This window comes from Salmo salar, chromosome ssa10 (genome assembly GCF_905237065.1).
Source record: "Salmo salar chromosome ssa10, Ssal_v3.1, whole genome shotgun sequence".
In the NCBI taxonomy this organism is placed as follows: domain Eukaryota; kingdom Metazoa; phylum Chordata; class Actinopteri; order Salmoniformes; family Salmonidae; genus Salmo; species Salmo salar.
The window spans coordinates 44,250,989-44,278,764 of record NC_059451.1 but is presented as its reverse complement, the minus strand read 5'-3'; the positions used below and the strand labels follow the sequence as shown (position 1 = coordinate 44,278,764).

Sequence of the window (27,776 nt, the reverse complement as noted above, 5' to 3'; positions counted from 1 at the left end):
CAGATGGACTATGTAAAGCTGCAGCGATCAGTTACCTGCTCAGATAGCTGATGTTTAAAGTTAGATAGGGAAATGTAAGTCTCCAGCTTCAGCGATTTTTGCAATTCGTTCCAGTCACTGGCAGCAGAGAACTGGAAGGCGGCCAAAGGAGGTCTTGGAATTTGGGGATGACCAGTGAAATATACCTGCTGGAGCGCGTGCTACGCGTGGGTGTTATTATCGTGACCAGTGAGCTGAGATAAGGCGGAGCTTTACCTAGCATAGACTTACAGATGACCTGGAGCCAGCCGACTAGAGCATACAGGTCGCAGTGGTGGGTGGTATAAGGCGCTTTGGTAACAAAACGGATGGCACTGTGATAGACTACATCCAATTTGCTGAGTAGAGTATTGGAAGCTATTTTGTAGATGACATCGCCGAAGTCGAGGATCGGTAGGATAGTCAGTTTTACTAGGGTAAGTTTGGCGGCGTGAGTGGAGGCTTTGTTGCGAAATAGAAAGCCGATTCTAGATTTGATTTTGGATTGGAGATGTTTGATATGAGTCTGGAGGAGAGTTTACAATCTAGCCAGACACCTAGGTATTTGTAGTTATCCATGTATTCAAGGTCAGAACCATCCAGAGGAGTGATACTAGTCGGGTGAGCGGGTGCGGTAAGCGAACGGTTGAAAAGCATCCATTTGGTTTTGCTAGCGTTTAAGAGCAGTTGGAGGCCACGGAAGGAGTGTTGTAAGGCATTGAAGCTCATTTGGAGGTTAGTTAACACAGTGTTCAAAGAGGGGCCAGAAGTATACAGAATGGTGTCGTCTGTGTAGAGGTGGATCAGGGAATCACCCGCAGCAAGAGCGACATCGTTGATATATACAGAGAAAAGAGTCGACCCGAGAATTGAACCCTGTGGTACCCCCATAGAGACTGCCAGAGGTCCGGACAACAGGCCCTCCGATTTGACACACTGAACTTTGTCTGCGAAGTAGTTGGTGAACCAGGCGAGGCAGTCATTTGAGAAACCAAGGCTATTGCGTCTGCCAATAAGAATACTGGGATTGACAGAGTCGAGAGCCTTGGCCAGGTCGATGAAGACGGCTGCACAGTACTGTCTTTTATCAATGGCGGTTATGATATCGTTTAGTACCTTGAGCGTGACTGAGGTGCACCCATGACCAGCTTGGAAACCGGATTGCACAGCGGAGAAGGTACGGTGGGATTCGAAATGGTCAGTGATCTGTTAATTTACTTGGCTTTCAAAGACTTTAGAAAGGTAGGGCAGGATGGATATAGGTCTATAACAGTTTGGGTCTAGTGTCACCCCCTTTGAAGAGGGGGATGACCGCGGCAGCTTTCCAATCTTTAGGGATCTCGGACGATACGAAAAAGAGGTTGAACAGACTGGTAATAGGGGTTGCAACAATGACGGCGGATAATTTTAGAAAGGGGGTCCAGATTGTCTAGCCCAGCTGATTTGTACGGGTCCAGGTTTTGCAGCTCTTTCAAAACATCTGCAAACTGTATTTGGGTGAAGGAGAAGCTGGGGAGACTCGAGCAAGTAGCTGCGGGGGGTGCAGAGCTGTTGGCCGGGGTTGGAGTAACCAGGAGGAAAGCATGGCCAGCCGTAGAGAAATGCTTATTGAAATTTTCGATTATCATGGATTTATCCGTGGTGACCGTGTTGCCTACCCTCAGTGCAGTGGGCAGCTGGGAGGAGGTGCTCTTGTTCTCCATGGACTTTACAGTGTCCCAAAACTTTTTGGAGTTAGAGCTACAGGATGCAAATTTCTGTTTGAAAAAGCTAGCCTTTGCTTTCCTGACTGACTGTGTGTATTGGTTCCGGACTTCCCTGAACAGTTGCATATCGCGGGGACTATTCGATGCTATTGCAGTCCACCACAGGATGTTTTTGTGCTGGTCAAGGGCAGTCAGGTCTGGAGTGAACCAAGGGCTATATCTGTTCTTAGTTCTACATTTTTTGAAAGGGGCATGCTTATTTAAGATGGTGGAGGAAGGAGGAAATTTCTTTTAAAAGAACGACCAGGCATCCTCGACTGACGGGATGAGGTCAATATCCTTCCAGGATACCCGGGCCAGGTTGATTAGAAAGGCCTGCTCGCAGAAGTGTTTTAGGGGGCATTTGACAGTGATGAGGGGTGGTCGTTTGACCGCGGACCCATAGCGGATGCAGGCAATGAGGCAGTGATCGCTGAGATCCTGATTGAAAACAGCAGAGGTGTATTTGGAGGGCAAGTTGGTCAGGATAATATCTATGAGGGTGCCCATGTTTACGGATTTAGGGTTGTACCTGGTGGTTTCCTTGATAATTTGTGTGAGATTGAGGGCATCTAGTTTAGATTGTAGGACTGCTGGGGTGTTAAGCATATCCCAGTTTAGGTCACCTAACAGAACGAACTCTGAAGACAGATAGGGGGCAATCAATTCACATATGGTGTCCAGGGCACAGCTGGGAGCTGAGGGGGATCTATAACAGGCGACAACAGTGAGAGACTTATTTCTGGAGAGATTCACTTTTAAAATTAGAATCTCAAACTATCTGGGCATAGACCTGGAAAGTATGACAGAACTTTGCAAGCTATCTCTGCAGTAGATTGCAACTCCTCTCCCTTTGGCAGTTCTATCTTGATGGAAAATGTTGTAGTTGGGTATGGAAATCTAAGCCAGGATTCAGACACGGCAAGGACATCAGGGTTGGCGGAGTGTGCTAAAGCAGTGAGTAAAACAAACTTAGGGAGGAGGCTGCTGATGTTAACATGCATGAAACCAAGGCTTTTTCGATTACAGAAGTCAACAAATGAGAGTGCCTGGGGACACGCAGGGCCTGGGTTAGCCTCCACATCACCCGAGGAACAGAGGAGGAGTAGGATGAGGGTACGGCTAAAGGCTATCAGAACTGGTCTTCTAGTGCGTTGGGGACAGAGAATAAAAGGAGCAGATTTCTGGGCGTGGTAGAATAGATTCAGGGCATAATGTGCAGACAGGGGTATAGTGGGGTGCGGGTACAGTGGAGGTAAGCCCAGGCACTGAGTGATGATAAGAGAGGTTGCATGTCTGGACACGCTGGTTATACTGGGTGAGGTCACCGCATGTGTGGGAGGTGGGACAAAGGAGGTATCTAAGGCATGTACAGTGGGACTAGGGGCTTCGTAGTAAACTAAAACAATGATAACAGTATACAGGGCATATTGACATTTGAGAGAGACATAAAGCGAGGCATAAAGCAATCACAGGTGTTGATTGGGAGAGCTAGCTAAGACAACAACGGGTAAGACAACAGCTAATCAGCTAAGACAACAACAACAGGTAAAATGGCGATGATAGGGCAGAGAGGGTTGGTTAACTACACACAGGGCCTGAGTTCGGGGCTAGGGCCGACAGATAAACAAAGGTAAACAAAGTGGAGTACCGTGATAAATGAACAGTCCAGCAGGCATCAGCTATGTAGCCAAGTGATCATAGGGTCCAGTATACAGGAATAGATGGAACAGGGAAGCCGCGGGGTAGTCGTTGCTACGCTAGCACGCGGGAGACACGGTGTTTGAAGTTAGCAGTCCGGGGTAAGTAGAAGAGTCTGCTCCGACCTCCAGCAAAGGCTGGATGAAGGCACAGCTGATGGAATTACGTCTGCGGACCAGTCGTGATGGTACGGCGGGGCGCCGTATCGACGAAGGGACCGGGCCAGATGGCGAAAGAGGTATTGTAGTTGTGGTAATTTTGTTTGCTAGCCGGGAGATGAGCCTGGCTCAGGGCTAGCTTCGGGGCTGGGTCACTCAGTGGCAGCTAGCTAGCTGTGATGATCAATGGTCCAGAGTTTACGGCAGGAATCCAGCATTGTAGTAGAGAAAAACAGTCCGAGCCTGGCAGGTATTATCCAGGCTAAAAAACGGCTGGTGCCTAAGCAGAGGGTAAAGGCCGCTAGCAGTGGCTAACAATGACTAAATAGCTAGTAGCTAATTAGCTGGCTAGCTGTTGATGAAAGTTTTGGCTATAAGGTCTAAAGAAATAGCGGATCCGTGTCACATTGAGTGAGGTGGGTTACTGGAAGGTATATTTAATTTAAAAAGGGAAAAAGAGATTGAAAAATATATTGGAATATATACAAAAAAGAAAAACGCAAAAAGTAAACGAGAGGACGACAAACCACATCTGCACTGCTACGCCATCTTGGGGGGAAAAAAGTGTGTGTGTTTAGCAGTGTGTGTGTGTGTGTAGAGTGTGTGTGCAGTGTGTGTGTGTGTAGAGGTGTGTGTGTGTCGCAGAAGTGTGTGTGTTTGTGATACAGCACCTGCATGATCTCCTCCTTGAGAATCCTGTGGAAGCTGAGTTGACTCTCCTGCAGGGTTGTCTGGGGGACCAGCACTCTGTCCTTAGTTACCACCAGCAGGTTGGACACCTCTGAAACACACACACACACACACACACACACACACACACACACACACACACACACACACACACACACACACACACACACACACACACACACACACACACACACACGTTGGCAGTGTAGCACACCAAAACCGCCATAAAAAAGCCAAACTACGGTTTGCAACTGCACATGGGAACAAAGATCGTACTTTTTGAAGAAATGTCCTCTGGTCTGATGAAACAAAAATAGAACTGTTTGGCCATAATGACCATGGTTATGTTTGGAGGAAAAAGGGGGATGCTTGCAAGCCGAAAAACACCATCCCAACCGTGAAGCACGGGGGTGGCAGCATCATGTTGTGGGGGTGCTTTGCTGCAGGAGGGACTGGTGCACTTCACAAAATGAATGGCATCATGAGGAGGAAAATTATGTGGATATGTTGAAGCAACATCTCAAGACATCAGTCAGGAAGTTAAAGCTTGGTCGCAAATGGGTCTTCCAAATGGACAATGACCCCAAGCATACTTCCAAAGTTGTGGCAAAATGGTTTAAGGACAACAAAGTCAAGATATTGAAGTGGCCATCACAAAGGCCTGACCTCAATCCTATAGAAAATATGTGGGCAGAACTGAAAAAGTGTGCGCGAGCAAGGAGGCCTACAAACCTGACTCAGTTACACCAGTTCTGTCAGGAGGAATGGGCCAAAATTCACCCAACTTATTGTGGGAAGCTTGTGGAAGGCTACCCAAAATGTTTGACCCAAGTTAAATAATTTAAAGGAAATGCTACCAAATACTAATTGAGTGCATGTAAACTTCTGACCCACTGGGAATGTGATGAAGAAATAAAATCTGAAGTAAATCATTCGCTCTACTATTATTCTGACATTTCACATTCTTAAAATAAAGTGGTGATCCTAACTGACCTAAGACAGGGAATTTATACTAGGATTAAAAGTCAGGAATTGTGAAAAACTGAATTTAAATGTATTTGGCTAAGGTGTATGTAAACTTCTGACTTCAACTGTATAGTGTGTGTAGCCACACCCGTTGCTGACAGGTATATAAAATTGAGCGCACAGCCATGCAATCTCCATAAACAAACATTGGTAGTAGAATGGCCTGACTGAAGAGCTCAGTGACTTTCAACATGATACAGTCATAGGATGTCACCTTTCCAACAAATCAGTTCGTCAAATTTCTGCCCTGCTAGAGCTGCCCCGATCAAGTGTTGTTATTGTGAAGTGGAAACGTCTCATAGCAACAACGGCTGAGCCCGCAAAGTGGCTTTTAAGAAATGATGAGGAGGCATTGCCTACTAATTGGTTAATGATGTCATTGGAAACACTTAATTTCCTCTATCTTTTTTTTAAATACAAAACATAGAAATGCTCCATGACACATACAGAACCAGTCAAATGTTTGGTCACACCTATTCATTTAAGGGTTTTTCATTATTTTACTATTTTCTACATTGTAGAATAATAGTGAAGACATCAAATCTATGAAATAACACATATGGAATCATGTAGTAACCAAAAAAAAGTGTTAAAACAAAGCTAAATATATATGAGATTCTTCAAAGTAGCCACCCTTTGCCTTAATGACAGCTTTGCAGACTCTTGGCATTCTAGCAACCAGCTTCACCTGGAATGGTTTGTTGGCTACATTTCCTTCACTCTGCAGTCCAACTCATCCCAAACCATCTCAATTGGGTTGAGGTCGGGTGATTGTGGAGGCCAGGTCATCTGATGCAGCACTCCATCACTCTCCTTCTTGGTCAAATTGCTCTTCCTCAGCCTGGAGGTGTGTTGGGTCATTGTCCTGTTGAAAAACAAATGATAGCCCCACTAAGCGCAATTGTGTATCGCTGCAGAATGCTGTGGTAGCCATGCTGGTTAAGTGTGCCTTGAATTTTAAATAAATCACTGACAGTGTCACTAGAAAAGCACCCACATACCTCCTCCTTCATGCTTCACAGTGGGAACCACACATGCAGAGATCATCCGTTCACCTACTCTGCGTCTCACAAAGAGAATGCGGTTGGAACCAAAAATCTCAAATTTGGACTAATCAGACCAAAGACAGATTTCCATCGGTCTAATGTCCATTGCTGGTGTTTCTTGGCCCAAGCAAGTTTCTTCTTCTTATTGGTGTCCTTTAGTAGTGGTTTCTTTGCAGCAATTTGACCATGAAGGCCTGATTCACGCAGTCTCCTCTGAACAGCTGATGTTGAGATGTGTCTGTTACTTGAATTCTGTGAAGCATTTATTTGGGCTGCAATTTCTGAGGCTGATAACTCTAATGAACTTATCCTCTGGCAGTCCTCATGAGAGCCAGTTTCATCATAGCGCTTGATGGTTTTTGCGACTGCACTTGAAGATACTTACAAAGTTCTTAACATTTTCCAGATTGACTGACCTTCATGTCTTAAAGTAATGATGGACTGTCATTTCTCTTTGCTTATTTTAGCTGTTCTTGCCATAATATGGACTTGGTCTTTTACCAAATAGGGCTAGGGCTATCTTCTGTATACCATCCCTACCTTGTCACAACACAACTGATTGGCTCAAACACATTAAGAAGGAAATAAATTCCACAAATTAACTTTGAACAAGGCACACCTGTTAATTGAAATGCATTCCAGGTGACTACCTCATGAAGCTAGTTGAGAGAATGCCAAGAGTGTGCAAAGCTGTCATCAAGGCAAAGGGTGGCTACTTTGAAGAATCTCAAATATATTTTCATTTCTTTAACACTTTTTTGGTTACTACATGATTCCATATGTGTTATTTCATAGTTTTGATGTCTTCACTATCATTCTACAATGTAGAAAACAGTACAAATAAAGAAAAACCCTTGAATGAGTAGGTGCGTCCAAACTTTTGAATGCTACTGTATGTTGATGTTGGGGTGATGCTAGAGATGATGAATATGTAGTTGAAAAAAATAGAAATGTTTTCGGCTTGAAAACAACAAGTGTGTCTGCTTGCATAAGCAAAATGGGTGTGTATATGCGAGTAGTACACATGAGTATATGCACGTTGGTGTGTGTGTGGAGTTTGAACGCCCCCACAATATGTGGCTGGGTGAAGAAGAGGAAGTGATGTTCTGACAATACGAACTCTCTGTGGTTGACAACACACACACACAAATTTGTTTTACTATCCTTGTGGGGACCAAACAATTGACTCCCATTCAAAATCCTAACCCCAACCTTAATTCTAACCCTAACCCGAATTCTAACCCTAACCACTAAGCCTAAAATAGCCTTTTTCCTTGTGGGGACTGGCGAAATGTTCGCATGTGTGTGATTATTTATTATATATAAAAATGTGCGCAGACACACACACACAAACATAAAAACTAGGGGTGTAACAGTTCACAAAACCCACAGTACAGTACGTATTGCAGTTTTGGTGTCACGGTTCGTTTCGGTACAGCGGGAAAATGAAATGTAATTTACAATGTTCAGCATTCACAATGTTCCTTGCATTGTCTGTTCTGACTGGATTGTTATGTTGGGCATCTCAAGTTTCCACTCTGATGCTGCGTTTATAACCATGTGGGAGGTGGGAATTTAAATACCAGTTGGATCCAATCATGTGATTTGAACTTGTTGAGAAATGCTAATTGGCTAACGGCCAACAAGCTGTGTCAACCAGAAATTAAAAGTATTATGCTTGTAAACAAATTAAAAACCACATTAATAGATTGCCAAGAAAAAGCTACACTAAGGAATTAAGGCAGCCAAACAGAGGTACAAAGTCAGACAAGAGCAGCAGTTCTCCAGCAACGACTGCGTGTCTGTCTAGAAAGGGGCGGCAGGCTGCTTGAATGCAGAGGGGAGACGATGTTGTGTTCTTTTTTTTGTTGCATTTCTGTCTTACTACGGTATACTGGGGTGATGTCGGTGCAAATGTGTCAACAATTTTGAGGTGTTGGCAACTGCATAGGCTATTCTCGTTGACCATGGTGATATACTGTTAATGTTTTATCCACAACTCTCTGTCCATCGCCATTGTAATCTACTGGGAAGCTGGGATTCTCCATCCATAAATCTACTGGGATTCTCCATCATTAAACAATGATGGAGAATCCTCCCTCCTGGTTTATCGACCCCGCCACTCACCGTCGTACATAACTATTTTCAAGCTGTGCTTTTTTGAGAGGCAGCTGGGAATGCCCAAATTAACATTCAAATTTTGATTGCAACATGCGCAAAAGCTCTACTTGTTTTTTTTTTAAAAGCACACGCTCTACTTGTTTTTCAAAAAAAGCACACGCTCTACTTGTTTTTCAAAAAAAGCAAACGCTCTACTTGTTTTTCAAAAAAAAGCACACGCTCTACTTGTTTTTCAAAAAGAGCACACGCTCTACTTGTTTGCACACGCTCTACTTGTTTTTCCAAAAAAAGCACACGCTCTACTTGTTTTTCCAAAAAAAGCACACGCTCTACTTGTTTTTCCAAAAAAAGCACACGCTCTACTTGTTTTTCCAAAAAAAGCACACGCTCTACTTGTTTTTCCAAAAAAAGCACACGCTCTACTTGTTTTTCCAAAAAAAGCACACGCTCTAATTGTTTTATAAAAAAAGCACACGCTCTACTTGTTTTTCCAAAAAAGCACACGCTCTACTTGTTTTTCCAAAAAAGCACACGCTCTACTTGTTTTTCCAAAAAAGCACACGCTCTACTTGTTTTTCCAAAAAAAGCACACACTCTACTTGTTTGCACAAGCTCTACTTGTTTTTCCCAAAAAAGCACACGCTCTACTTGTTTTTCCCAAAAAAGCACACGCTCTACTTGTTTTCAAAAAAAAGCACACGCTCTAGTCGTCGTTTAAAAAAAAGCACAAGCTCTAGTCGTCGTTTAAAAAAAAGCACAAGCTCTAGTCGTCGTTTTAAAAAAAAGCACAAGCTCTAGTCGTCGTTTTAAAAAAAGCATAAGCTCTAGTCGTTGTTTTTTTTAAAAAAAGCATAAGCTCTAGTCGTTGTTTTTTTAAAAAAAGCATAAGTTCTAGTTGTTGTTTTAAAAAAAAGCATAAGCTCTAGTCGTTGTTTTTTTTAAAAAAAGCATAAGCTCTAGTTGTTGTTTTTTAAAAAAAAGCATAAGCTCTAGTCGTTGTTTTTTTAAAAAAAGCATAAGTTCTAGTTGTTGTTTTAAAAAAAGCATAAGTTCTAGTTGTTGTTTTAAAAAAAGCATAAGCTCTAGTTGTTGTTTAAAAAAAAGCATAAGCTCTAGTTGTTGTTTTAAAAAAAGCATAAGCTCTAGTTGTTGTTTTAAAAAAAGCATAAGCTCTAGTTGTTGTTTAAAAAAAAGCATAAGCTCTAGTTGTTGTTTTAAAAAAAGCATAAGCTCTAGTTGTTGTTTTAAAAAAAGCATAAGCTCTAGTTGTTGTTAAAAAAAAGCATAAGCTCTAGTTGTTGTTTAAAAAAAAGCATAAGTTCTAGTTGTTGTTTTAAAAAAAGCATAAGCTCTAGTTGTTTTCAAAAAAGCATAAGCTCTAGTTGTTTTAAAAAAAAAGCATAAGCTCTAGTTGTTTTAAAAAAGAATAAGCTCTAGTTGTTGTTTTTTTAAAGCATAAACTCTAGTTGTTTTCAAAAAAGCATAAGCTCTAGTTGTTTTCAAAAAAGCATAAGCTCTAGTTGTTTTCAAAAAAGCATAAGCTCTAGTTGTTTTAAAAAAGCATAAGCTCTAGTTGTTTTCAAAAAAGCATAAGCTCTAGTTGTTTTCAAAAAAGCATAAGCTCTAGTTGTTTTCAAAAAAGCATAAGCTCTAGTTGTTTTCAAAAAAGCATAAGCTCTAGTTGTTTTCAAAAAAGCATAAGCTCTAGTTGTTTTCAAAAAAGCATAAGCTCTAGTTGTTTTCAAAAAAGCATAAGCTCTAGTTGTTTAAAAAAAAGCATAAGCTCTAGTTGTTTAAAAAAAGGATAAGCTCTAGTTGTTTTTTAGCTCAGATTTACTCAAAAGGCTTAGGCCTATAAAGCAGCATAGGCATAGCATATAGGGCCAGTGTTTTTCTTTAGTAAATATACTATTATGCATTCATTCACAGTGCAGACCGAACCGAGGTCCCCGTACCGAACACCCCTACCATAAAAACACAAATGATGCTCCACCCTTGTGATGGGCCCCTCATAGCAGGTAACCCACTCACACTGTAAACAGAGGAGAGCTGTGCGTGTGGAAACCACAGTACTACACCGTCTTCCTTCTCCTGATGCGTGCGCACACACACAACACACACAGAGAGAGAGAGGATAAACAAGACAGGGTGCTTACAGACACAGTACATGCACACACACACACGATTGCAAAAACACCCACATATAGATACTGTCCCTCTCGCTCACCGAAAAGCACACACACAGTACACAGCAAAATAATGAAAACATTTGACAAGTTCATAACCAAAAAAAACAGGCATTTAGAATGCAAGATTAAACATGTTAGTCATCTATTTCCAGTCAGTTTCCAACCAGGAGAACACCTATCTCTCCTAAGTGTTCAGATTTTACTTTCCTATCATCTTGTTTAGAGTGCATTTAGTCATTCGATTTTGATGTGACTTTCCATGCCTTTTATTTAGATCAGTGTTAGGAATGTCTGTCAACTAAACAGGACATTTGATTCAATAAATCTTTTAAAATGTTTGTTAATCAACTGTGTTGAGTTCATTTCTGTTATCATATTTCCCAGCATGTTTTGCTGCAGGTAGATTTTTACAATAGTTTGTTTTAATATCTATGTTTCCTCATGCACATTGATTGATTTCAATCTTATACTATACAAAGATAAATAACTTACATTGTTCTAAATTATCTAAAGTAAAATATTAATTGAAACACATTCCCTTATTGAATGCAACAACCATGTATATCACTAACAAACACAGTCATGGGTGGGTATCTCTCACATTCACTCAAAAGGCACGCTGGGAAGTATGCAAATACAGCTTTACACCCTACAGTGTTAAAACAACACCCCCAGTGTTAGTGTTTGAAACCTAAACGCCTTGTACTGAATAATTGTGCTCATGTGTTTAAAAAGTGTTTCAGCGAATAAACATGTTTACAATCTAAACACTTTGACACATTTTCACTGAAATTCTAAATGCCTCGATGCGTTTAAAAAGTGTTACAGAAAAGTGTTTAGTTATGTGTTCAGATCCTAAACACTTGGGTTTTACAGTGAACAGATACAACAACACATAGCCACATCCACACACGGTTGCACACAGCTACAAAACAGAGTTGAGGTATTGAGAGGGTTAAGCGAGTGGTAACCATGGTGAGGCAGTGTCGCTAAGAGAAACTAGAACTCATGGTGTAAACAGGCTTTAAAAGGAACATCCTTTCAGCAGATCAGAGCCAAATCACACTAAGGGTTTAGGGCAATGTGTGTGTTTGACACGTATACAAAAGACATTCTGAGGGACTGCAACAAAAATACTAAAAACTGAAGTGAAAGTTTCATACTGACCAAGGTGTGTGTACGTATGTGTACTTGTGTGTGTCTGTGTGTGTCTCTCTCCCCCTACCTCTGGGCTGTGGGGGGCAGCAGCGGCTGAGTTGGAAGCGGAGGTTGTCCGTACGGAGGTTCTGTCCAGACAGGTGGTCTAGCAGCTCTCTGAGAGATGACCTGTAGGTCTCTGTCCCATACAGACGAAAACCCTCTGAACCCACCTCGATCTGGAAGTTCTTATACTGACGCACCTGTCTCGACTCACACAGATCCAACTGAAGACAGAGGGGGGAGAGACATAGGGAGAGGTGAGTGGTCAGTTTGGGGGAATCAAAAGAGAGGAGAAGAAAAGAAGAGGGAGAGAGGGAGTGAAAGATGTTACAACAACCACAAGAGTTCAGCTGGTAGTGAAAGATGTTACAACAACTGTCAACAAAAGGCTAATAGATACTTTGAACAAAGCTAGCAGGTCTTTTAAGTCAGTTTTCACTACTATGTTTAGATTAGACCCGAGTTAGCTGGATAAAACAAACTGTCCACTGGAACACCACATCCCAATCAGCCTGTACATTAAGTCACATGCTATTGACTGGAACTGAATTAATTTAATTGAGAATGGATGCCTCAAACAAGAACACACACACACACATACATACATACATACTCTCTCTCTCGTGCGCGCGCGCACACACACACTTGGAGCCTGTTTGACCATGTGTTGTGCACGCATGTGAGGCTGCTCAGTCAGAGTGTTGACACTGAACAACAGTGTTTACTAATGTAGGTCATCTTACCATGATGATGTGATACAGACACCAGACCAGACCACCAGGCTCTGCTCAAAATCGACTCTGGTGTGTCACCTGGTATGTGCTTGTTTTGACAGTAACCACACATTGTCTGAAAAGGACTTTAATTGCTCTTCTATCAAAGTCATGGTTATCAGTACTCTTTATCAGACAATAACGAAACAGTTAGACAATGAGCAGTGTGTGTGTGTGTGTGTGTGTGTGTGTGTCATATTTTAGCATCATCTGTGTTATATCTGTTCTTAGTCACTTCCTTGTGTAATGATGTCTGAACTGTGAACTTTGGCCTTTTATCTGACTTCTCCACTTGTTCCACCTCGCCCACTTCAGTCATTTCCACCCCACTCTCCCTGCCTACAGAAATACATGCAGAAACACTGATCGTGTTCTCAGTAGGGCTGTGACGATATCAGTATCGCAATATGTTTTCCATGGCATAAAATGAAAACACAAAGCAGACCAAACTCTTTGGTCCATTAAAAACCTGCTGTATGTTAAATATTGTGTGCTATAGGTTAGAAAATAAATACATTTGACTCTGGAAGACAACATAATGATGCTTGTTTCCAACATTAGAGCCATTTTGCTAAGGAAGTTAAATCAGCTTATTTTTTATTTCCTTGCCACAATACTAACGAGTATCGCGATACTGGTATCATCCCGGACCTAGTTCTCAGAGTGTGTATGTGTGTGTGTTACCTCGCTGCAGACCACGGTCATGATGATGTAATGGTAGTCAGTACAGGACCAGCGCAGGACGTAGGTTCCCTCCTCGTTGCCCTCCTGACGAAGCTTCTGGTTGGCATACTCTGTACTGCAGGACGAACAAACAGAACCAATGGTCAAAAACACAAAACTCAACGCTAGATTAAGAGAAATTAAACAGATAGAGGTGATGGAAGATAAAAATGGGTATGAAGAGAGAGAACAAAAGCCAGAAAGAGATAGACAGAAAGAGAGAAACAGTCAGAGAGAAAGCGAGCTAGAGAAAAAGAAACAGACACACACAGAGAGAGAGTGTCTGAGTACTGACCAGATAGGTCCATGACAGCAGTTCTGTAGGTTCTGCACCACAGAGGAAGGGGCAACCTCTGTACACAGGTAGTGGTGGGCATCTACCGTTAGACGGAAGTACCCATCCACCAGGGCAGCGAACGCCAACGCCTCTCCTTTAAACTCCAGCTGCACCTCCTGTGGGACAATAGGAGAATTAATCAATAGTAAGAAATACTTTATAAATCAATACATTTGATCATTTTTTCTTTATTTAGATCCCCATTAGCTGTTGCCTTTAGTCTGTGTTCCAAAACACTGCACTAGTTTCCTTTCTTGTGTCCATTCCTTAGTGTCCTGGGCCTGTATCAACAAAGCATTTCACAGTAGAAACTGGTCGATAATCTAATCACATTATTTGTCCCTTAGCTATGTTGGCTGGCTGTTAGGCCCGGTGACATATGAACTCTGTCTGACTGGAGCTAAGACGGTACAGTAGAGACAACGTTCATTAATCACTCATTAATATGCTACTGTCACTGCTTAATCTAGTACCGTAAATTCCGGACTATAAACCGCAACTTTTTTCCCAGCTTTGAACCTCGCGGCTTAAACAATGACGCGGCTAATATATGGATTTTTCCCCCTTTCAATTTTATTTTCTCCAAAAAAACACAATCTGTGACGTGCTCAGTTTTTTGGCGGCATGAACCTTTCATTAGACCAATGAAATTGCAGAACGGGTCAAACAACTTTTTTGTTTACTGTTTAGATTAAATCGAGCGCTCTCAAACTTCCCATCATTCTGATTACAGTAGTCATTTTGTCACCCTCATCATGGCAAAGACACAGAGAAATGCATATGATGCAGCTTTCAAGTTGAAGGCGATTGATCTGGCTGTTGGAAAAGGAAATAGAGCTGCTGCACGGGAGCTTGGTCTTAATGAGTCGATGATAAGATGTTGGAAACAGCAGCGTGAGGAATTGACTCAGTGCAAAAAGACAACTAAAGCTTACTGCTAATTATTTTTTGTTGTTGTTACAAGCCGTGTTTCGTTAAAGCCTATTTATTTTTGTTACAAGCCGTGTTTCGTTAAAGCCTATTTATTTTTGTTACAAGCCGTGTTTCGTTAAAGCCTGTGTAAAGTTAATTTGTTTCAATGTACCGGTAGGCACCTGCGGCTTATAGACATTTATGTTCAAAATAATCTTTTTTTTTTTTTTTCAGTGGGTGCGGCTTATATTCAGGTGCGCTTAATAGTCTGGAAATTACGGTAATCCGAGCTCAGGTAGGGTTTGGAGAGATGTGTGTGTCTCACCATCTTCTTGTTATCCTGTCTGAAGATGGTGACAGTGGACTCTTTGATGACAATGTGTGTGATCTCGTGGAAGTCACAGAATGTCACCCAGCCGTCGCTGGTGTCTTTCTTCTTGGGCTTGGTCTGTTTACCCTCAAACTTGTTCTTTTTGGACTTGTTCTTCTCTTTCAGGATCAAGGTATTCTATTGCCAATGAAAGAAAAAATACATTGTCAAGAGATTTCTCTTAGATGAGCTTCAAAATACATTCAGATACTTCATCAGTACCTTTGAAATTCACTCCAACTTCAGAGATAATATAGTGTTTCTCAAGCCAACTCAAAATCCCACCCACAAAAATAAAACATTTAAAAATCTCCAAACATCTCACACCAACTCAACTCAAATCCCACACATCCTCCTTAACATAAAAAAGGACCCAGTACCACTCACATTAGGGGGCTTCCTCCTGTATGATATCCCTGTGGTGCCAGTAACCTGGACCTCCATGGCCAGGGAAGACTCAGGCCCGTCGCTCAGCCCCCCATTGGTCTCCACCTCTTGGGTAACTACCAGGGCCCTGGGCTCCAGCATCTCCCTCCCCAGGCCCCGGGTCAGGCTTTCCAGGGTGGACAGGTACTTGATCTTCAGGTCGTAGAGTGTGATGTTACTGTCCTGAACAGTGCGACTGTTGAACTCATTCAGGAAGTTCTTGAAGACGTTGTTGATGCGGAGCCGGGTGAGAATGTTCCGCTGTTTGATTTGCCTGTTCAGTTTCTCCGGGATGAAACGCTTGTAGCTAGAGAGAGAGGGAGTAGCGATGGAAAGAGAGGGAGCAGAGAGGGAGCAGAGATGGAGAAGAGAGGGAGCAGAGATGGAGCAGAGATGGAGCAGAGATGGAGGCAGTGGAGGAATTAGGGACATTGTCATTCCTTTCCATTTGTGAAATATGTGTGTAGAGATTAGAGTATATCTGTGTGTGTGTCTATGTTGTGTGTTAGTGTGTGTATATTGTGTACATCTCTACCTGATCTCATTGGAGGCAGTAGACAGGGGAATCTCTCTGGTCATAGCATAGTGAGTGATGGCCAGTACAGCCATGCCCAGGCACTCATTCTCTATCTCATGCTGCTCTGCCTCACTCTGGGGGCAACGAACCACAGCCAGACCCTTCTGGAAATCATTCTGGCCCTGGAAACACACCCACACACGATTGGCTGACTAATGTTCCAATGAAATTAAGAGTAGTGAATCATATCCAAGACCTTTATATCAAGCTGTCCAAAAATGTCCAAAGACTTCAGCCACCCAAGACAAAGACTGTTCACTCTGCTACCATCCGGCAAACAGTACCGGAGCATCGGCTCTCGGACCAACAGGCTCCGAGACAGCTTCTAGCCCCAAGCCATACGACTTCTAAATAGTTAATTAAATGGTTACACGGACTACCGGCATTGACTCTATGCACACTCACAAGACTATATATACACACACATTCACTCATACATTACACTCTCACACAAAACCCCCACACATACGCTGTTGCTACTCTTTATCCTTACTCTTATTATTTATCCTGATGCCTTGTCACTTTACCCTGTCTTTATGTACATATCTATCTCATTATCTATCCTGATGCCTTGTCACTTTACCCTGTCTTTATGTACATATCTATCTCATTATCTATCCTGATGCCTTGTCACTTTACCCTGTCTTTATGTACATATCTATCTCATTATCTATCCTGATGCCTAGTCACTTTACCCTGTCTTTATGTACATATCTATCTCATTATCTATCCTGATGACATCTAGTCACTTTACCCTGTCTTTATGTACATATCTACCTCATTATCTATCCTGATGACATCTAGTCACTTTACCCTGTCTTTATGTACATATCTACCTCATTATCTATCCTGATGACATCTAGTCACTTTACCCTGTCTTTATGTACATATCTATCTCATTATCTATCCTGATGACATCTAGTCACTTTACCCTGTCTTTATGTACATATCTACCTCATTATCTATCCTGATGACATCTAGTCACTTTACCCTGTCTTTATGTACATATCGACCTCATTATCTATCCTGATGACATCTAGTCACTTTACCCTGTCTTTATGTACATATCTACCTCATTATCTATCCTGATGACATCTAGTCACTTTACCCTGTCTTTATGTACATATCTATCTCATTATCTATCCTGATGACATCTAGTCACTTTACCCTGTCTTTATGTACATATCTATCTCATTATCTATCCTGATGACATCTAGTCACTTTACCCTGTCTTTATGTACATATCTATCTCATTATCTATCCTGATGCCTAGTCACTTTACCCTGTCTTTATGTACATATCTACCTCATTATCTATCCTGATGACATCTAGTCACTTTACCCTGTCTTTATGTACATATCTACCTCAAATACCTCATATGATCTGGTACTGGTACTCCCTGTATATAGCTGCACATTGATCTGGTACTCCCTGTATATAGCTGCACATTGATCTGGTACTCCCTGTATATAGCATCATTCTTCTGTTACTATTTTTAAGCAAGCATTTCATTGTAAATTCTACACCCGTTGTAGTCGGCATATGTGACAAATAGCATTTTTACCTGCACGGTGTACACACCCTCCCATACAGACACACACCCACACGTACCTGGGCGAACAGGTAGTCAAGGGAGGCCGCGTCCAGTAGGGGTATACCTTCAGGGGCCCTCTGTGGGCCGAGACCTCCCCTCAGCTTACTGATACAGTGTCTCCACACTGGAGACTCACGCTCACTGGTACCATGCCAGTTAGTGAAGTAAAACCTGAAGGATGGGAGAGAAGAGACAGGACCATGTTAATACCAAGACATTGGCCGGGACTCGGTAGGTGGGTGAGGTGTGTGCATCCACGTATTTACATTAAGTATACGCATTTGTTTGTATTTGTGTACAAAGGTTGAACATAATCTGTTGTTTGACCAAGTGTACCCTGGCTGTATGATGCAAATTCAACTCAACAATAGGCCTGCTCATTAAGGCTCTCACCACATTCACCCTCCCCTCCTCGCTCTCTATTTTCTAGTGAGAGAACAGAAAGAGGATGTCTGCGTGACACCACATGTTTGCTATCCTTCCTCTCGGAGTTAACAGTTTCTCTTGGATCATACACAACAGACTGGCAAGGCAACTGAATATCTCCTGCTTCAATGCCCTCAGGTGTGCCAAACAAACACATCCACTTCATACTTTAAGCATTGGATTTCTCCCTGCCTTGTATCCATGTGGATTGTAAAAACAGGTCACAAGTAAATCCTAATTAATTACAATCTACTGTATTTGAATCTTATCTGATGTAGACTAGTTCACCAGCTCAGCAAGAGCCAGTTGACTCTGCACAGCATGGTGCCAATGTCTCATACACCCTACCTGCATGACAACTCTCTTGTTACACTGAATCATGGTTGAAGAATGATGGTTAAGTATCAGCCCTGTTGAATAATCTAGAACGTAGTGACAGGCGATGCCAAGAGCTCACAACGGCTACAACAGCAGGTAACAGTGGTGGATAACTAAGTAAGTAACAACGTTAGGTTTATTGACGTCTGGTGAATGGCGTCAGTGAGATAATCATCATCCATTAGAATGATTTGATAATGTAATAACACACACAGTGCAGTAGGCCTGTCTAAGTACCTCATGCGGTAGTGCAGCTTGATGCAGGTCTCGTCAGTAACCTTGATGACGTGGTTGGGGGCGTACCACAGCTGTTGGTTCTCATCATACAGACCAAACAGATTACAGCACAGGGGGGAGATATCTGAGAGACAGAGACAGACAGACAGAGAAAGAGGATACATTACAACATTATTCATCCCTTCATTCATTTTGACACTGACTCGTCAGTACCACAAAGTTCATACAGGAGTCATCGTATAAATAGCATAACATACTAGGGCTGGGCGATATATCGAATTAATTTAAAATTATGTTTTAGCGCGATGTTCAATAATGCCTGTATTGCAAGAATCTTTTTTTTTATATTTTTTATATATATATTATACAAAGAAAAAAAATGTATGAGCGTTCTATGTATTTTTGGTCTGGTCTCCTAACCACCTACCAACAGAGACATTATTTTACTGTAATAGATGATAGAAAGGTTAAGTTAACTCCCAAAATGTAGAACAGAGCTTACCCTACTAAAACGAGAGCATCAATGAACATGATTGTGGAAAATGAATGCTCCGTTTCTGTCAGGCTTTTCATTTACCAAGTACCGCTAGCAGCATTTTAGTCACAGCTAGCTGTCTAGTCTGTGTTTTATAAATGTACAATGAGCATAAAAAGAGACATTTATTTAAGGTATTGGCAACTCGTTCTCATTCTGAGAAATAAGCATCTTCTTATCCAGGTAGGCCACTGGATTTCAACATGTAAACAAAGTGAACAGGCTGTGTTGTTCAAACAGTTGGAGACAGACAAGAGGGTGTGTTCATAACAGTTCAACTGTTCTACCTTTTTAGCAAGCAAATAGATCCAAGTTGGCTAGACTAAATAAAGATTAGCTGGCTACTCACTAGCATGTGGGCTTGTGCTTGATTGTTTATGAGACCGGTGTTCATTTTCTATAGTTTCTATAGTTCTAGTTAAACTTGTAACAAAAATGGCATTTTCATAAACAGACTTGAAAACTAGATCAGTGATTATTGCCAAAAAAAAGCACATTAAACTATTTTTATAAAATAATTACATTATTAGTAGGTCTTATGGTTGTGGAAGGCTTATATTTAGCCTATGATTTAGGCCATAATCGCCCATCCCTATAACATACAGTACAGCAGGCCTACTCAATAGGTGGACCGCAGTCTGGATCCCGACCCAGAACAGAGTCAATACAGTGCAAGGAACTAAAAACTGGGCTTTCAATTTACTTGTGTTGAGAGTTGTAATAGTAGAATGCACAAGGTGCAACGTTTGATAGTACGTGGGCAGTTTTCCTCGTTAGAATATTTCAATCACTGACAGACCTCAGAGAGTTATTTATAAAGTGCCAGAAATGTCCAGTTGATCAACTAGCTGTAGGTAGCAATGCTAGTCTAATCTAAGACTTGTAGAATAGTAGTTATCATGGTCAGATTATGTGCCCAGGGGACTCGACACCCAGGGAGCCCCCATTGATTTTGTTGAGTCACTCTGGTATCATATGAACACACAAGACATTGCAAAATGTGTAGAATGGCAGACAATTTGCTGTAAAACTGCAACATTTTCTCTCTATGCCAACAATAGGGGTGTGAACAGTTTCGGGTCGCATAGGTGGCGAGGTGCAGGTTTGTTACTACGCCGATAAATTATAATATCCATCCGGACCTTTGCCACCTAGGAAATTTGTACGACTGGACCTTGTCAAATAGTTTGAGTACCCCTGCAGAGCAGATATCAGCACACGCATGTATGCCTACAGTTTGTGTGTGAAAAACAAAACAGAGGTAAAGTCCCATTAGGAATAACAACGTATTGGACGATTGTGTGACTTGGCTATGGATACTAGCTACTGGATGTTCAAGTCTCCAATAGGCGTAGACCTTCACAGTCACAGTGGGTCTTTGTGTGGTTAGAGGGCAGGTTCCATTTGGTCAGAAATTCACTGGGCAGCCAAGGAGACAGGAAGGAAGGGAGTGGTGCACTGAACTGAACTGTGTGTAATGAGTTCCGCAAAACACACCGTGTTGGACAGAGAGAGGGAATCCCCCAACATACAGTGCCTTCGGAAAGTATTCAGACCCCTTGACTTTTTCCACATTTTGTTACATTACAGCTTTATTCCAAAATGTATTAAATAGTTTTTTCCCCTCATCAATCTACACACAATACCTTAAAATGACAAAGCAAAAACAGGTTTTTAGAATTTTTTGCAAATGTATTACTAATAAAAAACTGATATCACATTTACATAAGTATTCAGACCCTTTACTCGGTACTTTGTTGAAGCACCTTTGGCAGCGATTAAAACATCAAGTTTTCTTGGGTATGACGCTACAAGCTTGGCACACCTGTATTTGGGGAGTGTCTCCCATTCTTATCTGCAGATCCTCTCAAGCTCTGTCAGGTTGGATGGGGAGCGTTGCTGCACAGCTATTTTCAGGTCTCTCCAGCGATGTTTGATCAGGTTCAAGTCCGTCTTGGAAGGTGAACCTTCGCCCGAGTCTGAGGTCCTGAGCGCTCTGGAGCAGATTTTCATCAAGGATGTCTCTGTACTTTGCTTCATTCATCTTTCCCTCAATCCTGACTAGTTTCGAACTCCCTGCCACTGAAGAACATCCCCACAGCATGATGCTGCCACCCCAGTGCTTCACCGTAGGGATGGTGCCAGGTTTCCTCCAGACATGACACTTGGCATTCAGGGCAAAGAGTTCAATCTTGGTTTCATCAGACCAAAGAATCTTGTTTCTCATGGTCTGAGAGTCCTTTAGGTGCCTTTTGACAAACTCCAAGCAGGCTACCTTTTACTGAGGAGTGGCTTCCAACTGGCCACTCTACCATAAAAGGTCTGATTGGTGGAGTTCTGCAGAGATGGCTGTCCTTCAGGAAGGTTCTCCCATCTCCAGAGGAATTCTAGAGCTCTGTCAGAGTGACCATCAGGTTCTTGGTCAATTCCCAGTTTCCAAACATTTTCCATTTAACAAATGGAGGCCACTGTGTTCTTGGGGACCTTCAATGCTGCAGAAATGTTTTGGTACCCTTCCCCAGATCTGTGTCTCGACACAATCCTATCTCAGCGCTCTACAGACAAGTCCTTCGAACTCATGGCTTGGTTTTTGGGGGACCTTATATAGACAGGTGTGTGCCTTTCCAAATCATGTCCAATCAATTGAATTTACAACAGGTGGACTCCAATCAAGTTGTAGAAACATCTCAAGGATGATCAAAAGAAACAGGATGCACCTGAGCTCAATTTTGAGTCTCATAGCAAAGGCGCTGAATACTTACAGTGGGTGAAAAAAGTATTTGATCCCCTGCTGATTTTGTACGTTTGCCCACTTACAAAGAAATCATCAGTCTATAATTTTAATGGTAGGTTTATATGAACAGTGAGAGACAGAATAACAACAAAAAAATCCAGAAAAACACGTCAAAAATGTAATAAAATTATTTGCATTTTAATGAGGGAAATAAGTATTTGACCCCTCTGCAAAACATGACATAGTACTTGGTGGCAAAACCCTTGTTGGCAATCACAGAGGTCAGACGTTTCTTGTATTTGGCCACCAGATTTGCACACATCTCAGGAGGGATTTTGTCCCACTCCTCTTTGCAGATCTTCTCCAAGTCATTAAGGTTTCGAGGCTGACGTTTGGCAACTCGAACCTTCAGCTCCCTCCACAGATTTTCTATGGGATTAAGGTCTGGAGACTGGCTAGGCCACTCCAGGACCTTAATGTGCTTATTCTTGAGCTACTCCTTTGTTGCCTTGGCCGTGTGTTTTGGGTCATTGTCATGCTGGAATACCCATCCACGACCCATTTTCAATGCCCTGGCTGAGGGAAGGAGGTTCTCACCCAAGATTTGACAGTACATGGCCCCGTCAAATGATGCGGTGAAGTTGTCCTGTCCCCTTAGCAGAAAAACACCCCCAAAGCATAATGTTTCCACCTCCGTGTTTGACGGTGGAGATGGTGTTCTTGGGGTCATAGGCAGCATTCCTCCTCCTCCAAACACGGCGAGTTGAGTTGATGCCAAAGAGCTCCATTTTGGTCTCATCTGACCACAACACTTTTACCAGTTGTCCTCTGAATCATTCAGATGTTCATTGGCAAACTTCAGACGGGCATGTATATGTATTCTTGAGCAGGGGGACCTTGCGGGCGCTGCAGGATTTCAGTCCTTCACGGCGTAGTGTGTTACCAATTGTTTTCTTGGTGACTATGGTCCCAGCTGCCTTGAGATCATTGACAAGATCCTCCCGTGTAGTTCTGGGCTGATTCCTCACCGTTCTCATGATCATTGCAACCCCACGAGGTGAGATCTTGCATGGAGCCCCAGGCCAAGGGATATTGACAGTTCTTTTGTGTTTGTTCCATTTGCGAATAATCGCACCAACTGTTGTCACCTTCTCACCAAGCTGCTTGGCGATGGTCTTGTAGCCTATTCTAGCCTTGTGTAGGTCTACAATCTTGTCCCTGACATCCTTGGAGAGCTCTTTGGTCTTGGCCATGGTGGAGAGTTTGGAATCTGATTGATTGATTGCTTCTGTGGACATGTGTCTTTTTTACAGGTAACAAGCTGCGGTTAGGAGCACTCCCTTTAAGAGTGTGCTCCTAATCTCAGCTCCTAACCTGTATAAAAGACACCTGGGAGCCAGAAATCTTTCTGATTGAGAGGGGGTCAAATACTTATTTCCCTCATTAAAATGCTAATCAATTTATAACATTTTTGACATGTGTTTTTCTCAATATTTTTGTTGTTATTCTGTCTCTCACTGTTCAAATAAACCTACCATTAAAATTATAGACTGATCTTTTCTTTATCAGTGGGCAAACATACAAAATCAGCAGGGGATCAAATACTTTTTTCCCCCCACTGTATGTAAATAATGTATTTTAGTTTTTTATTTGTAATAAATTTGCAAAAATGTCTAAAAACCTGTTTTCACTTTGGCATTATAGGGTATTGTGTGTAGATTGCTGAAAACAATTCATATTTAATCCATTTTAGAATAAGGCTATAACGTAACAAAATGTGGAAAATGTCAAGGGGTCTGAATACTTTCCGAAGGTACTGTAAATCAAGCCTCAATAACTCAGATCAAAATATCTGGATGTTACTCCATCTTAAGTATTGCACTAAAAATGACTGTCATGAGTCTACTGTAGAGTCTCCAGACTGTCATGAAATGGCAAGTGATAGTTCCTACTGTATGTTATAGGACTACTACTGCTGCCGTTACTACAAAACCTATAGGCTAACACTTTAGCCTTTACAGATGAGCCTTTCTAATTGTTGCAAATAATAAAGGGAACATAGTGAGAGACAGGAACATGCCGGGGCCAGTATACTTCCTCTTATCTGAGCTCTCCTGTTTTGTTGTGACTGAGTGTGTGTATCGAACTACCTACCACTGACCACACAGACAGAAAGGCCCTTCACAGACACACTTGCTATAAACAGATCATGCATTTATGTTGGCAGCTGCTTTGCTTGTTAAGCCTCTAAGGTTAACTAGTGAATGTTTGCGTCTGAACTCCTCCTTGGTCTGAACTCCTCCTTGGTCTGAACTCCTCCTTGGTCTGAACTCCTCCTTGGTCTCCCCTCTCGCTCTGCAGTACTGGGAATATATGTTTTGGCTTCACGCAAAGAGGAAATTCCAGAACCAGTCACATTCTGGCCCGACCCCAACCAGCCGCCATCTTGTCTTGGAGTGTCTGGCTGAAAGCAAGAGCTGGACGGACAGACCCAATCCTTTCTCTTCCCCTCTCTTTCTCTCTCCCTTTGTATCCATCCCTGGTCACACTGGCAGATGTTCTGGACTTTTAGAGCAAGTATCAGAACAACGTTTTAAATATCGTCCAAAATGTGTCTGTCAAAGAAAAAGGCTACCAAACAAGCATTTTTAGAACGGTAAGAAAACAGATGCTGGATGTTAGTGGCCTTTCTCATGAGGCTTAGTAGCTGGGCTTTATCAATCAGTCCGTATTGTGTGCCTTATATCTGGCAGTTACTGTAATAGCCTGTTAATATGGTTACTACTAGCATCAGAAGCATTTCTTATATTAGGATTCAGCGTTTCTTATCTTAAACATCGAGATTCAGCTGTAATAAAGAGCATCCACTGACAACATTAGATTGTTGGCAATAAAACAAAGATCCACAAATAACACAGATAGGCCTACATCTTTGGAACATTTTCAGGTCCCATGTCATATAGGCTAGAATCTACTGTATGACACAAATGAGCAGCACACAAAAAGAGACAAAACATCTCCTATGAAGCCATTTCTTAGTTGTATTACTCCTTCTTGTCTGCTACGTAACAGTTCTCATGTGACAGGGCCTATTTACAGTGGACTTCTGTTGGCAGACAGGCTCTATCAGGATAAGTCTAATTTATCCCCAATTAGTTCAAAATGAACAAATTTAAAAGGTCATGAACAGTCAAAATCATGTTTTTCATGAAATTGTATGATATTCTAAGGAAACCAGATCACAGTATGAAAAATTACTTGATTGTACATTGATATAGTTTGATCATAAAGTTACTGTTCCCCTCAAACACTTGGATTCATTATTAAAGGGAACAAGATGACATCACCTGAACGTTCATTTTAATACACTAATGGTAACATGATATTCTCTTACCTAATTTAAATAAGTACCACCTCATAACCAACACCGGAGAAGGCCTGTTTGCAGAGGGGCGTGGTATACAGTAGCTAGATAGCTCATCTACTGGTGCAAAAAAAAATCACTGTATGGTGTCAGCAAATATAATTACGTTTCCCCTATTCATATATGGCAAAGATACTCGTTTCCCCTTTCTTCTGTGTCTGGTTTTAACAAGTTACTGTCAAGCTACAGTTGAAGTCGGAAGTTTGCATACACCTTAGCCAAATACATTTAAACACCGTTTTTCACTATTTCTGACATTTAATCCTAGTAAAAATACCCTGTCTTAGGTCAGTTAGGATCATCACTTTATTTTAAGAATGCGATTTGTCAGAATAATAGTAGAGAGAATTATTTATTTCAGCTTTTATTTCTTTCATCACATTCCCAGTGGGTCAGAAGTTTACATACACTCAATTACTATTTGGTAGCATTGCCTTTAAATTATTTAACTTGAGTAAAACGTTTCGGGTAGCCTTTCACAAGCTTCCCACAATACATTGGGTGAATTTTGGCCCATTCCTCCTGACAGAGCTGGTGTAACTGAGTCAGGTTTGTAGGCCTCCTTGCTCGCACATACTTTTTCAGTTCTGCCCACAACTTTTCTATAGGATTGAGGTCAGGGCTTGTGATGGTCACTCCAATACCTTTACTTTGTTGTCCTTAAACCATTTTGCCACAACTTTGGGAGTTTTCTTGGGGTCATTGTCCATTTGGAAGACCCATTTGGGACCAAGCTTTAACTTCTTGACTGATGTCTTGAGATGTTGCTTCAATATATCCACATAATTTCCCTCCTCATGAGGCCATCTATTTTGTGAAGTGCACCAGTCCCTCCTGCAGAAAAGCACCCCCACAACATGACGCTGCCACCCCCGTGCTTCACGGTTGGGATGGTGCTCCTCGGCTTGCAAGCCTCCCCCTTTTTCCTCCAAACAAAACGATGGTCATTATGGCCCAACAGTTCTATTTTTGTTTCATCAGACCAGAGGACATTTCTCCAAAAAGTACAATCTTTGTCCCCATTGTCATGACGTTGGCCTGTGGGTAAGGTTTATGACCCCCCCCCCATAAATACCTTACTCCCTTCCCCTCTCTGAATCTACTGAAGGACTTGAATAGCCTGTGTTAAATATAGAGAGTCTGGGAACATCAAACAAATGGGGAAAGGTACCACATATTTTGTTAATAAAACCAGTTGGAAATATGCTTGGGAACGTAATGAGTATGTATGTCAGTTCGGTTGTCATCTGAGACATTATGACTGATGACAGGACGACATAAACTGTATCTGAGAAAGTATACGCCCTCTAGTTATCAGAGTCACATGGAATTGTTATGCAATTGAAATGTTTGATATTGAAAATGTTTGTTAGGAGATGAAATTTAATTTTAGCTTCCGAATGAGAGATTTGGGTTTTCATAAGGAAAGTGCCCTGCTCGATCAGTGGCCCAACCCTGTGAAGAGACAGGGGTTATAAACGATGAAACACCTCCCTCCCCCTCTCCACTATATAATCCTTTGACGAAAAGATAACCATGTGGTTCCAGTACGGGAGTTCTGCAGCCTCTACGTTAGAAGGACACACATGTCAAGGACAGAACTAAGCCAACCTCGGCGTGAGCTTTGGTGGCGAATGGTATGAACTTTGAGCTTATTCACTACAGAAGTGCTACTTCCTAGCCGTTGAGTTAGCAGCGGCCGCTGTAACGTGGGCTAGGAAAGGACGGACGACGGATCCAGTCTAACAGATGGACGAAGATACCACCACGTATCCAATTGACCACCAGAGACATTCTTCCGAGTAACAGGAAGATCTGTTGGCCAACCCGGCCAGCATCTACGACCAATCTACCGAAGCGCAGCTCAGAGTAAATATTTATTGCATTTTCCTTTTCCAAATGGGCGGTAATTTAGAATGCATAAGATAATGTATTTACGATAGCATAGCTGCTGTTTCTCTGTTCCTAAATCTTCCCGCTCTTTCATTCAAGCCCAACCCCCTTTCCTTTGTGTAACCAGCTTTCATACAGGTTCCGTCCACCCGGACGTTTTCTGTATGACAACATTGTATTCTGTGTATTTGTAATTCTGTGTGATTAGTTAGGTATTTAGTAAATAAATAATTAAACCCAATTTTGTATTGCTGATTCAACTTGTTAGCCAGGGTTCGTGAAGATAACCAAGAATTTACAACTTTCATTATGAGACTGAAAATAAAACAAGGGTTAATATTGACTGCTATCGATGTAAAATATTACAAAGTATTTTAAGAGTTTATTCGGAAGATAACGGCTCTATAAACGTTCTTCCGTGGTGCCCCGACTTTGTAGTTAATTACATTTACATGATTAGCTTAATCAGGTAATATTAATTACAGAGAAATCATTTTATAAGTTAGCATGTCATATCACTTAATCCGGCATAGCCAAAGACAC

At 41.8% G+C, this 27,776-nt stretch overlaps 1 protein-coding gene across 1 annotated transcript in view; it reads right to left on the bottom strand.

Moving 5' to 3' along the window:
- The window catches only part of jak1 (Janus kinase 1), a 71,409-nt gene that overhangs the window by 28,062 nt on the left and 15,571 nt on the right, over positions 1 to 27,776 (bottom strand). The window contains exons 3-11 of the mRNA XM_014123419.2: positions 18,648 to 18,771; positions 17,624 to 17,777; positions 15,971 to 16,134; positions 15,397 to 15,742; positions 14,965 to 15,147; positions 13,686 to 13,843; positions 13,352 to 13,466; positions 11,920 to 12,118; positions 4,294 to 4,403 (exon numbers count right to left, since the gene is read on the bottom strand). Of these exons, the coding sequence (XP_013978894.1) occupies positions 4,294 to 4,403; positions 11,920 to 12,118; positions 13,352 to 13,466; positions 13,686 to 13,843; positions 14,965 to 15,147; positions 15,397 to 15,742; positions 15,971 to 16,134; positions 17,624 to 17,777; positions 18,648 to 18,771 (1,553 nt within the window). The remainder of the gene's footprint in view (positions 1 to 4,293; positions 4,404 to 11,919; positions 12,119 to 13,351; positions 13,467 to 13,685; positions 13,844 to 14,964; positions 15,148 to 15,396; positions 15,743 to 15,970; positions 16,135 to 17,623; positions 17,778 to 18,647; positions 18,772 to 27,776) is intronic.